General features: G+C 33.4%; 1 protein-coding gene across 7 annotated transcripts in view; it reads left to right on the top strand.

The window, feature by feature from the left end:
• IBTK (inhibitor of Bruton tyrosine kinase) overlaps nt 1-12,605 on the top strand; it is a 99,841-nt gene extending 87,236 nt beyond the window's left edge. For 6 of the 7 annotated variants that reach the window (XM_025444350.3, XM_025444348.3, XM_025444349.3 and 3 more), the window contains 3 exons: nt 9,788-9,859; nt 10,270-10,402; nt 11,357-12,605. In XM_025444350.3, coding sequence (XP_025300135.3) covers nt 9,788-9,859; nt 10,270-10,402; nt 11,357-11,488 — 337 coding nt within the window. In that variant the 3' untranslated portion in view covers nt 11,489-12,605. The remainder of the gene's footprint in view (nt 1-9,787; nt 9,860-10,269; nt 10,403-11,356) is intronic. The other variant, XM_025444351.3, reaches the window with a different exon arrangement.
• Nucleotides 12,606-13,357: the final 752 nt, after the last annotated feature.

Here is a 13,357-nt window from a genome sequence, read left to right as displayed (position 1 = left end):
AGTATTCCATTGTTATAAAACAACCCATTTATCTGCATCTATTGATAGACCTTTGGGTGTTTCCAGTTTTTTCTCTAGACTATTTTTGATACTAGTTTTTAAAGTTTAATGTATTTTAAAAGATGTTTCATATTTTAAATGCCTCCGTGGAACATGAAAATCTAAACATAATTTAAAAGCAGTTTTCTAATAAAGTAGTTTTTCTGCCATGGTATGTAAATTCTCTTAATCACTGTACAAAAAGGAACATTCTTGGAGCATTAGATAGTCCAGTGTTGGAAGAAAGAACTGTGTTTCAAGTTAGTTGACTAAGTGGAATTTTTTTCTTATTTTTGCTAATATGACATCTCCCAAAGATATTAATCCCTAAAGTATTTTAGACAAAACAAAAATATAATTAAAAATGTCAGCCATGACCAGATTAATATTTTATTTTACATAATGATAAAGCTTTTTTCACTATTTGTTAAACCTTTTTTTTTTTTTTTTAGTGGAATCTTATGTCCAATTCCAACATTATAAACATATTAATATAAGGGGTCTGGGAATCATACTATAGTTTAACCTCATCATATCTGCCCTGCAAGCAACTTCTGGGGAATTGTCAAAGTCTTCTAACAACACTGGAAACTACTGGTTTATATGAACTCTAAACATAAACATATTTTCATTGTTGATATTGTGACTGGCTGCCTTATTATAGATAATGTACATTTGGACCAAAGATCTCTACTTACAATATGGAAAACCAAAAGATCAGAAGGAACCTGAAGAAATCATTTGGTCTATCTCCCTATCTTTATGAAAACTTTTATTAGTGGAACACTATAAAAAATCTTAAGTGTAACTCTAACATATAAAATAGATAAATTTTTTATATGCTTACTTATGAAAAAATGTTAAAGCTGATTTGTTAGGGTTATAAATGTAGAATTAGATGTGATATAAGACATTTGTAGTCTTAAAACTGACAAATATTTAATGACTTATCTACTTCTGTATCAGACATTACACTAGGTACTAGAGTTACAGTGGCAAACAAAATTAACATAGTGCCTGCCCGTGGAGCACACACAGTCCAAAAGAAAAGAGAAACCTTATGCAAGTAGTATATAAAGCATAATGAAAAATATTCTCAACATATATTTCAACATTAGTCTAATATTAAGAAAACTCTGAAATAGTTGTGATTTAAGATTCTCTAAGAGTACACTTTTGTTTAAACAGAGATGGCAGAAGAAATTATATTCTTGAATTAATATAGAAATGAATTAACCTCGCAACAGAAATTAACATGCCAGTGATCTTCAGTGTGTTAAAAGTATTTGAATCTATATATATTTATTAGATTCAAAATGTATTTCAGAATAAAAGTACTAACGAAAGTTGGTGAACATTTTATGATACACTGAAAATGACTGAACCCAAACAATATAAAACTATTTAGTATTTTATAAGTTGTATTCTTAAAGATGTTGAGGGAAGGGCATTTTATTCCATTCCTAGGTGACAGGTAGTTTTTTAAGTGTTAAATTTGCACAGTAAAAATGTTTATTTTCAACTGCATTTGCATGCCAGTGTACAGATACACATGCATTTATGATTATATGTTTATTTCAAAAATGTCTCTATATAATTCTAAACAAATGTTTCAGTTTCAAAAAGTCATTTGTACATCTCATTATGTTTTTGATTCCAAATTTTTTATAAATGTTTTTTAAAAATTTGTTGTTCTACTCTATAATGATCCTGCATCTATCACAATATTTTTAAAAATTGAATATAGTGTAGTCTTTTTTGATAAAAGAGAAACGTAGGCATACTATTGGTTTTTATAAGTTGTGTGATGAGCGATGCTGACCATGCTTTTAAATAGAAAAACATGTGGGTGGCTCAATGGTTAAGGGTCTGCCTTTGGCTCAGGGCGTGATCCTGGAGTCCCCTGATTGAGTCCTATATCTCCCAGATCGGGCTCCCTGCATGGAGCCTGCTTCTCCCTCTGCCTCTGTCTCTCTCTGTCTGTCATGAATAAATAAATAAAATCTTTAAATAAATAATAAATAAATAAATAAATAAATAAATAAATAAATAAATAAGACATGTAACTTCTTTATCTTCTTACTATGAAACACCTAAATCTGCCTCTATTTTTGTTCATTTTTTCCTCCTTTCTTGTTTTGCACTAGAATTACTTTTCCTATTGATGGTTCATATTTATACCTGTGCTGGTATCTTCATTCCTTTCCACTTTAAAAGCCTTACTAAAAGCCTTACACTATTAATTGTCCCTCTCTTTTCTTGTGGATAGTCAACATTGTCCTTTTAGGTGGATACCTCCCATCTTGTTTTGAATATGCTTAGATCTCTATCATGTGGTCTGGGTGAGGTAATGAATCCTTCAGTCATCCCTCGCACTTTCCTCTAACAGTTGTCCTATCATTACCAATCCCCTACTCTCTTCACAGCCAGATTTCTCAAAAGAGCTGTCAGCTCCCAATCACTTCTTAATCCAGTCTGGCTTCTAGTCCCATTACTAAACTGAAACAGCTCAGGCTAAGTTCAGCAGTGACCTCCATTTTGCCAAAACCATGAACTTTTTATATGACTCATTTTACTTGAAGTTCAGTTACAGGTCATCTTCTCATTTCACTTTATATACTCTTTCTACATCATTTCATGAGCTTCTATTTTCAGTTATCAGCTATACACTAAAGACTCAAAAATTATATTGCCTGTCCACAGCTATCATCTGAACTTCAGAATTAGCTGTCTTCTTGAAATCTCCATCCTACTTGGATATTCAGAAATACTTTAACTTCATGTAAAACCAAACAATGTTTTCTTCATACCTCTTTCATAAAATCAAACAAAAATAGAAAACATAAAACAATCCATACTTCCTGATTTTTTTCCTCATTTACCCAAAGGAAAGCATGAATTCAAAAAGATACACATACTCCTGTATTTATTGCAGCATTTTTAATAGCCAAGATATGGAAGCAGCGTAAGTGTCCATCAATAGATAAATGGATAAAGAAGATATAGTGTGTGTGTGTGTGTGTGTGTGTGTGATGGAATATTACTTAGTCATAAAGAAGAATGAGATCTTGGCCATTTGTGACAACATAGATGGACCTAAAGGGTACTATGCTAAGTAAAGTCAGAGAAAGACAAATACCATATAATTTCACTTGTAAGTGGAATCTAACAAAAGAAACAAGCAAAAACATTTTTGTCTATAGAGAGAATGGGTAGGTTTGTGGTTGCCAGAGTGAAGGGAGTTGGGAGGATGGTCAAAATAGGTGAAGGGTATTGAGAGATACAAACTTCCAGTTATACATAAGTCATGGGGATAAGAAATACAGCATAGGGAATATAGTCAGTAATATGTAATAACATTGTATGGTGGTAGATGGTGACTACACTTGTGGTTAAGCATAGCATAGTGTATAGAATTGTTAAATCACTGTGGTACACCTAAAACAAATACCACATTGTAGTCAATTCTACCTCAATTTTAAAAAAATGCCTAAATGAACTCCTGAAGTCTAATTCTTCATTAAAGAATGGAGTGTTTTTGTTTTTTTTTAAGATTTTATTTCTTTATTTGAGAGTGAGAATCCACATGTGCTAGAAGGGGGAGGGGCAGACGGAGAGGGAGAAGCAGACTCCCCACTGACCTCGGAGCCCCACTTGGGGCTTAATCTCAGTACCCTGAGACCATGACCTGAGTTGAAGGCAGATGCTTAACCAACTGAGCCCCACCTAGGTGCCTCAGAAGAAGGAATATTTTATGGTTAGTTGGAAACAAAATAATGTTTAGTTTAAAAAAAAAGTCCATTCTGGGACGCCTGGGTGGCTCAGCAGTTGAGCATCTGCCTTTGGCCCAGGGCGTGATCCTGGAGTTCCTCAGATTGAGTCCCACATCGGGCTTCCTACATGGAGCCTGCTTCTTTCTCTGCCTGTGTCTCTGCCTCTCTCTCTCTGTGTCTCATGACACATTTATTCTGTCTCATGAATAAATAAATAAAATATGAAAAAAAAAAAGTTCTTCCTGAGTTTCCTTCCTTGGAAAATGGCATTTGAAAGTCTTTACTATTCCATCTTCCTAATATTCAGTCTATCATCAGGACATGCCAGTTTTAGCTCTTAAATATTCCTCAAATCATATGTTAAATTTTATCTCCACTGTTTTTACTCTCATTCAGATTACTGTGATCTTTCACCTGGGCTACCTGAGTAGCCTCCTAACTGGTCTTGCCATAACCTTTCTTCCTTCCCTCCAAAATACTGAGCCAGTTTTGTTCTTCTTTGAAATGGCAGATCTTACTGCTCTTAGGGAAAAGCTAGATTTCTTATATAGCCCTTAAGGCCTTACATAGTCTGGTTTCTGCCAACCTCTTATCTTCCTCTTAACATCTCTCTATTCTCATTATCTTGTTCTAAATGCCATTTACTGGGGATCCCTGGGTGGCACAGCAGTTTGGCACCTGCCTTTGGCCCAGGGCGCAATCCTGGAGACCCGGGATCGAGTCCCACATCGGGCTCCCGGTGCATGGAGCCTGCTTCTCCCTCTGCCTGTGTCTCTGCCTCTCTCTCTCTCTCTGTGTGTGTGACTATCGTAGATAAATAAAAATTAAAAAAAAATGCCATTTATTTCTTGCCACTTGCCTACCCTTTGACTAGTTGACTCTTATTTTTCTTTCCGTCTCTATTCAATCGTATTTTTTGGAGTCAGACTTCCCTTCCTGAGTCAGTTTTCTTTGATATATTCCCACAGCACTTCTCACTCATTGGACTTTTCAGTTACTAGTGTGATTCTTTGTTTAATGTTTTCAACTACAAGTATTTTAATGACTGACTGAATATCCAACTATATGTTTAATGAAAGCATAGGAGAAGAGAATCCTCTCAATGAGAGGTTGATCTCTGCTTCTCGCTGAACTATCAATGCTTAGAATATTTTTTAGCATGTAATAAATGCTCAGAACAAGATGAATAAATGAGGTAAAACTGTAGTTGTTTTAGGTAACAGTTGTTTCTAATGAGTAAGTTTTATTGTATGCTTCAAGTTTGTAAATTGTAAGGTATGAACATTAAGTTCATTTTTGTAATATTTTTACATTTTAAATATTAACACTATTGATTGAAAATTTCTTACTTTCTTTGGGTAAGTCTTTGTCTTAAAGTTTTGAAGATCTGTGGTTTCATAGTTGATCACTAGAGCGTGCTATAACATCAGGGCTCTTAATCGTGAAAAGTGGCATCTGCTATTATACCGGTTTAGAAATTGTAAAGGAGTATATAATAATGATCATGACAGCCATAGCATGGAAGTTAATGTTTTAAATGGCTGTATGTTATCACTGATCACTGTGTATTACCATTTGATCACTGAGAAGGGAAATAGCGTGACTTTCATTTTAATTTTTTAATTTCATTGTGAAAATGTGTAATCATAAGTGAGATATAAAAAGGAAATAATAAAAGTAAATAATCACCAAATTATATTTGCACAACATTCTGCTAGCTTTTATTAGGTGTATATATAAAAGTGTTATATATAGGCCTAGTCCCTTAAATGTGTTTGAAATCTAGTTGGTAAGTCTAAGGGGGCACACATGAAAGTTAAATGGAAGGTCAAGAATGAAATTGCAATATAATGTAAGAGTATTAAGTCACAAGGCAATATATTATTTAAGTGTCAGATGAGTGGTTCAGAGAGGAAGAAATGACCATGGGCTGGAATTATCAGGAAAAATCTAATTGAAGAAGGGCTTGAGGAACAGTTTATAAACACTTTTCTTAATTAGTGCCAAATACTTGATCATTATATGTATGGCCATATGAATAGTATTAGAAAAATACTGATCTATTTCATTGCCATAAGCTTTTGAACTTAGGATAGGATTTTTAAAAGAGAAGAGGCAGTGTAAATTAAATAGAGGAAATAGAATTACAGCTAGAAGACAGAAATGCTGTGGTATTTAGGGAATTTGTGTGGCAAGTGCAATGGAGCTCATTTTAGAAGTTCCTCAAATCATATATTCTTGTTTTAATTGTAGAAAATGTAATTTTTCCCTCAAAGCTAGGGAAGTCCAGGAATGCCATGTTATTTGGGAATGTTAAAATGTAAAGAGATTTGTGGAACTTATGTACGTTACTTATGTGTTCTTTTTCATTTTCATGCATTTTCTTTCATTTTCCTTCCACTTAAACACCCTTTTATGTAATTCTTGGGCAGAAACCGATCTTGTGTTTCTTATTGGTAAGGAAAACTACTTGTGAGACAAAAAATTATTATATAAGCTCTATACTTAAAAATCTTTGTAATTAAGCTAATACAGGATTCTTTAAAAAAATTAAAAGTCAGCTATATAAGAAGTTATTTATTCTCAAAGTCTAAATTTAGTAAGATTAATGTTCAGTTTGAACAAAAATCTCTAAATGATTTTTTCAGAAGGCTAAGTTTTATAGATTGTCTATTGCGATGTCTATTTGTGTCTTGCAAATACCTACAGCTTAATAATGCTGTATTTATTATCTGAAAGCTTAGCATGTTTTTGATATTTGTTTAATCATAGCTCTATTTAATAGTTTTACTTTAAGATGAAATTTTCATGGAGCTTCAGTTGTTGGGGTAAATTTATAACTAATGAGATTATCCATGGAAAGACTTCTGGGATTACAATCTTATGAAACAGATTTGAGTTTCAGTCTTGACACAGTAGCCCTCTGAACTTTTCTGAACCAGTTTTATCACATATGAAATAAGAACAATAATGCCTATCATACAGGTTTATTATGGCTTATATCTGATAATATATATAGAAGTACTCTATAAATTATAGATTATACAGGTAAGTTATACTTAAGTTCTGATTGCTTAACTTTGGTTTAATAAGGCCTATATAAAATACTTTAATCCTGATACTCAATTTGTTCTAGCCAGTACCATATCACTTTCACAGACAGCTTGTAGTTGCTGCTTCTTACTTAATAGATTCCACAGTATTTTTCTATTTCTTTGAAAGTGTCAAACACTTTTAGCCAATCCCCAGACACCAGAGAGATTTTTGAGCACCACTTAAGTCATTATCTGTGTTTGTGTTTATTCCATGTTATGCTTTAGTGCCTAGAAGGCCTCTAATCTTTAGCCTTGGACTGACTTTAGGATGCTTTCTTTCTTTTTTTATGTCTTTCTTCTTTCTTTCTTTCCTAATTTCCTTCTTTCCTTTTTTTTTTTTTTTCTTTCTTTTTTTAGGGACTTCAGGGAACTTAAACCATGGGAATTTACATTTAGTCTCTAAGGTAGCTCTCTTTCATCAGAATGTAAAATTTTTCCCATTTATTTTGTAGTTATTCTAGTCTAGGTTTCCATCATCTTGTAATACTCCAGTAGCTTTCTAATTTATCTCCTTAGCTTCATTTTTCTCCTGGTTGGAAGTCTTCTACTTTATCCTGGGGATATCTATATCTCTTTATTTTGGAGGTCATAGGTCAAGCACCCAGTAGATTTCAAGTCCTAAAACTTAAAACTAAAAACCTATAGCTATACCTTTCATTTCATTTTGTATTTCAGTACCTAACATCTAGAAGAAAGAAGTTATCAGTAATTCAAAGGAATAAGGAACTTTAAAAAAAATCCTGCTTTTATCTCATACTTAAAATCCTTTGGCTTTCTTATGTTATTTTTAAAAATATTTATTTATTTGAGAGGGAGAGAGAGAGCGCACAAGCAGGAGGAGCAACAAGAGGGAGAGGGAGAAGCAGGCTCTCTACTGAACAGGGAGCCTGATTGATGCAGGGTGTGATCCCAGGACCCTGGGGTCATGACCTGAGCCAAAGGCAGATGCTTAACTGACTGGATCATCCAGGTGCCCCTGTTGTTTATACTTTAATTATATTTTTACAAACAACTATGTGCCAGGTGTTCTGTTGGACACTGAGATACAAACAAGAATGACGCACAGTGCCGTACCTTGAGAGACTAGTCTAGTAGTTAAGATAGACATGTAAGCAATAATTACTGTGTGTGAAGCTCTATAATAGTAGTTGAAATGCTGTAGGAAGAGAGAGAAGGTGATATTTGAGCTAGTCCTTAAAGAATAAAAAGACATTTATAGTGGAATGTATTCTAAACTAAGAGGAATAATAGAAATAAAGGCAGGTTTGTGATAATGGAAAACATACTGTACTCTGAGTAAAAAAGACCTGCTTTGAGTTCTGTCTCTACTTAGGCAATCTGTGAATCGGGCAATTATATAATATTCTTTGAGCCTAATTTTCTAATCAGTGTAATGGAAATAATACATGGTTTTTAATAGAGTATTGCAAAGATTAAATGAGATATGTATATAAAAATACTCTCAGTAAATTTATTTGCCCACACATTAGGTCTAAACATTTTAGCTTTCAGTGCATTTGGTACTCTTGGCCTACTGGTTCATTTTAACTTTATTTCTCTTTTAATCCCTTCCAAACTCTTAATCCTATCCTATTTATTGAAAAGGCTTTGGTGGCTTTTACCATTCCATTCATTTGTACAACCAAAAACGCTATTTCACTGCCACTCTCAGCTTTGATGCCATTTCCCCAGTGAAGCCAAGAGCATGTACCCTCATCCATATTATGTCAGTATCTCCTGTTAATTCATATTACTTTGTACGTATTGGTTGGTACAGGTATCAATTGTTTTATCTCACATTTTTATTATTGTTTATAAATAGATTTTTAAACCTCTCCCCCCAGTATTTTTAGGGGCGAAGAGACTGAATTTTAATCAGCCTGATTTTTAGCACCATAGTGCTACATATACCTAGTAACTCCATAAATGAATCAGGAAGTCAGTGTTTAAGTGCTATTTGTTCATTCACTGACTTTCTGATAAACCTGTCTAGGCCTAAGTTTGCTCATTCTGAAAGAGGGGATTGGATTAATCCAGATAATCTCTAGGTATCTTTTTAGCTGTAAAATTCCACATTTAGGTCAGTCTCTATAGTACCTTTAATTATTTCTCTTACACGAATACTTCTGCCCCCTCATCCTACACCTCTTTTATTGTCTTCTCCATGAGGCCCTCTCAAATGATCAGATCTTTTTTGATTTCTATAGCCCTGTTAGATAGTTTATCTTTTTTTTATTTTTAATGATTTTTATTTATTCATGAGAGATGCAGAGAGACATAGGCAGAGAGAGAAACAGGCTCCTCACAGGGAGCCTGGTGTGGGACTCGATCCTCAGGATCACCACCTGAGACAAAGGCAGATACTCAACCACTGAGCTACCCAGGTGCCTCTGTTAGATCGTATCTTAAATTATTTTCTGCTATGTCATTTTATATATAGTTTCCTCACTTAGTTTGTGAGTTCTTAGAACATAGTAATCATATATTTCTATCCTATAATTCCTGGCTTATCAAAGTATTTACTATATTAGTTGCTCACAAAATTTGGCTAATTATTCAGTTTGTATGTATTTTGAAACTTAGTGCTAATTTTTCACTTTTATTCATAAACAATTTTTAATGTAAAACTTTATTTACAAAGTTTTTTGTATTTCCTAATGTATGTTTGATAATAGTAAATGGTTCTATGAACATTATTAGGGTTTATATACCTGTAGACTTTTTTTTTTTTAACTTAAATTTTAAAAGTAAGTCTGATTCCACACATTAGCTTGTATCCTGTGTCAGGACTTATAATTCTTCCTCTGTATTTCTATGAATAAAGAGTTTTACTAATATTAGTAGAAATTTTAATTTCCAGTCTTGGCATTTGTTTTGCAGATGTTCCCCTCATGGTACGCCAGGACCAGAAGGCAACCATATTTCAGATTTACCACTTCTAGACAGTCCCAAGTAAGGCTTATTGATTAGCTTTGGAGCATCAAAAGCTAGGCTGTTGTTTAGCACTGAAAGATAATATTAAGAAATTGGGAGTAGTATGATATTGAATAGAATGTGTTAGCTGACTACTGTCTGCTCCACAGTTTGAGTTACCTTTCTGTTTAGTTATATCATTTTTGCTCCATCCAGCCTTTTGGTGTTTTCTAAAGTATTCTTTTTAGCACTGATCCAAATAAAATATTAGCTTTCCTTTCCTCTGTTTCTTAACCTTACTATTCTAAAAAGAAGGCAAAAGCTTTCAAGTCCCCTCATATTATAGGTCACTGAGAAAAAGTGTAACACTGTTGAAGAGTATTTCAAAGGAGAATTTACATGCAAGAATTTGGGAAGATAATGAGAGCTCATTGTTACTATTCTTTCAGTCCCTGGCTGTCTTCTTCATTGACTGCTCCTCCTGTGGTAGCTCCAGTCACTTTTGCATCTATTGTAGAAGAAGAATTACAGCAGGAAGCAGCTTTAATCAGAAGTCGAGAAAAACCCTTGGCTTTGATTCAGGTAAGTAATATGCTTTTATGGACTTAATTTAGGGAAGAACTGCACTACATTTCATCTTAAGAAAATTATGTTTATTTTCATTGCAAAGGTATATATATTTATTGTGTTAAAATGTACTATAAAACAAAACTGAGGTGCTCAATGAGTATTAATTGAAGGAATTTAGGTTAATGTAGAATGAATAAATTGTCACAAGGTGGTTTTTTTTTTTTTTTTTTTTTTTTTTAAGTGATCAATAGGGGCACCTGGTGGCTCAGTCAGTTAAGCATGCAGCGCTTGATTTCAGCTCAGGTCATGATCTCAGGTTCATGAGATTGAGCCCCCTTTCTGACTCCATGCTGGGCAGTGGAGCTTGCTTAAGATTCTCTCTCTTACACCCTTCCCACTGCCCTCGCATTTGCTCAAATAAATAAATAAATAAATAAATAAATAAATAAATAAATAAATTAATGATTAGTAACAAACTTGGTGTTATCTGGTGCTTCTGTATCAGAAAGTGTTCTTAGGTTGTAAGCCACAGATACCAATTTTGACTAGTTCAAGGAAAGATAAATTATGAAGGGATGCTAAAATTTGAGATTTACTTGAAAGACCAGAGAGCCAGGCTTGGAAACAGATAAGACCCATAGTTGCCCTGGAGAGTTAGAAGACTTATGTAGCAGAAAGCATCTTCCTGAAGTATTGGAATAAATGGATTCCAACAACTATTTTCAGGGTTTTTTTCTTTCTGCTCAAGATTAAAATTCAAAGGAGGATGGGTATCTGATTATTCTTCAGGCCTTAAGCCTTCTACTTGCCTAGGTGATAGCAGGATACCTCATTTAATTCTGCTGCATTGTATTCATATTAAGTTGTACTTCCACAAAAGGAAATTGGAAAGCTAATATAATCTTGCTAAAAGATTAAAGGATCTTTTTTTTTTCCACCTTTCTTTTTTCACCTTTTTTTTTTCAGATTGAAGAGCGTGCAATACAAGATTTATTGGTTTTCTATGAGGCATTTGGCAACCCTGATGAGTTTGTTATTGTTGAAAGGACACCACAGGGACCACTAGCAGTACCTATGTGGAATAAGCATGGATGTTAATTTGCTATGGAGTTGAAATGCAATTTTCATAAATCATGGTTGTTACAAAGAAGAGCTGTGGAAAAGAGTTCTTAGAGATTCGGTAACGTCTTTCTAGATAGAATAAGAAAGGATCTAATTTCTTTACTGCAGTTTAGGTGTATGTTTGGTTATAAACAGATGCCACAGAATTGTGATTTTAGTAACTTTTTATGTAAAAATGTGTGAGAGGATAAATAGGTTAAAAGTTTAAGTAGAATTATTTCTTAACAGTCTGAAAAGGAAAACATGAATGATTGAAGTGTAAAATTTAAGAGTGAGGCATTAAAAATTCCGTTTGAGAATTTGGGATAAATAATTTAGAAGGTTTTGCCAAATGTCTGTTGTTACTCTTCTTTGTTTTTTATATGATATTGATGAGCTTATTAGGAGCATCAGCCATTACTCATCCATTAATGGCCAAAATTTTGCATTTGCAGTAGTTGTTTTCATTCTTGTGTTTCTTTTGATCAGGCTATCAATGTTTCAAGGTCTGTTTAAAGCATGGACTGCTCAAATGCCATATTATTTCGATTTGTATAGCACATTTTGCATTTTGCATTAAACTGTGGAGTACAGTCAATAGAGAATGTGAATACTATTTTGAAGCTTAGTCCAAGATAATGGTTCCTTTATTAAATTTGGAGTCATTGTGGGTTGTTTTTTGGTGGGGAGGGGAAACCTTATAAAAGTCTGATTATGAGAGAATCAATTTCTCAAAATATTAAAATTTCCAAAATTATACAAAGAAGAATTGAATAGTTTTGAAGACCCTTTACATATTATGTAATCAGAAGTTCTCTGAGCTTGAGTTATATGAATAGACATAAACATTGTTTTCTTTATTGTATGCTATTTGGTTTTGAGTAGTTAAATTTTTAAAAAACAAATGTTAAATATGTGCTCCAATAAACTAGACAAATTGGGAAGGTTAATGTTCCAGTTTCTGAAACATAATCTTAAGGGAATATATAGGCAATTCACTGCTTTAATTCAGTTGATGGAAATATGGCTGAAACTAACTTAATACTTGAGATTTAGCTATACTTAAAACAGCAAATTTGTAAGCAAATGTGCAATAAAAAATAATCTTGATCCATTTTACTGTTAATGTGTCTTTGATATACTATATTGACATCTACCATAAGAGGAGTTACAGTAGACCTCCTGATCTACTGTACTATAACCAGTATTGTTTAAAGTGATGCTGTGTTCATTCCTTCACTGCTTAAGAAAGGCAGTTTTCTGAGGATGCATCTGTGAAAAGTTTTATATTATTTTTGAGAAGAAATGGATTTTATAAAGTTTTATTGAAGTTGCAGTAAAGAGGCCTTCTGAAGTAATTGCTTTATTTCATGTGAAGCTTTGATTCTAAATCCATATTGGCATCTTTAACATTTAATGATGCTTTAAAGTGATGGTTTTCACAGTGCATTCCATGTTACCTGGGAAGCACCCTAAAGAGCCTTTTTTTGGATGGGTTGTGAAGGAGGAAAAAGGGCTGACTGAGCCTCTGGGGGCTTTAGGTCTTTACAAACATCAGAGCATTGCACTTTATGGCCCATTTTATATAGTGAGGTATTGTATAAAATTTCATTGGGAGAAAAAGAATTCTTTTGCTAGTACAATGAAAGATAAGCACTGCTATACACTATAACTCTTCATTAAGAATTCCATAAAGATAATAGCCTAATACTTTGCTGCCAAAAAGCCTGGGAAAGTGATGGGATTTTTTCTGCTAACAATATTATTTTGCCTGTAATAATTAATGTATCTTTAATCTCTTGACTTCAAGACTTAATAGAATTGAAGAAAATCTAGAAATTGTCAATTTAAAGGATCGGGGAGGTG

This window comes from Canis lupus, chromosome 12, assembly GCF_003254725.2.
Source record: "Canis lupus dingo isolate Sandy chromosome 12, ASM325472v2, whole genome shotgun sequence".
Lineage (NCBI taxonomy): Eukaryota > Metazoa > Chordata > Mammalia > Carnivora > Canidae > Canis > Canis lupus.
Note: the sequence above shows the minus strand (reverse complement) of the source record. Positions and strands in the feature narration are given on the sequence as shown.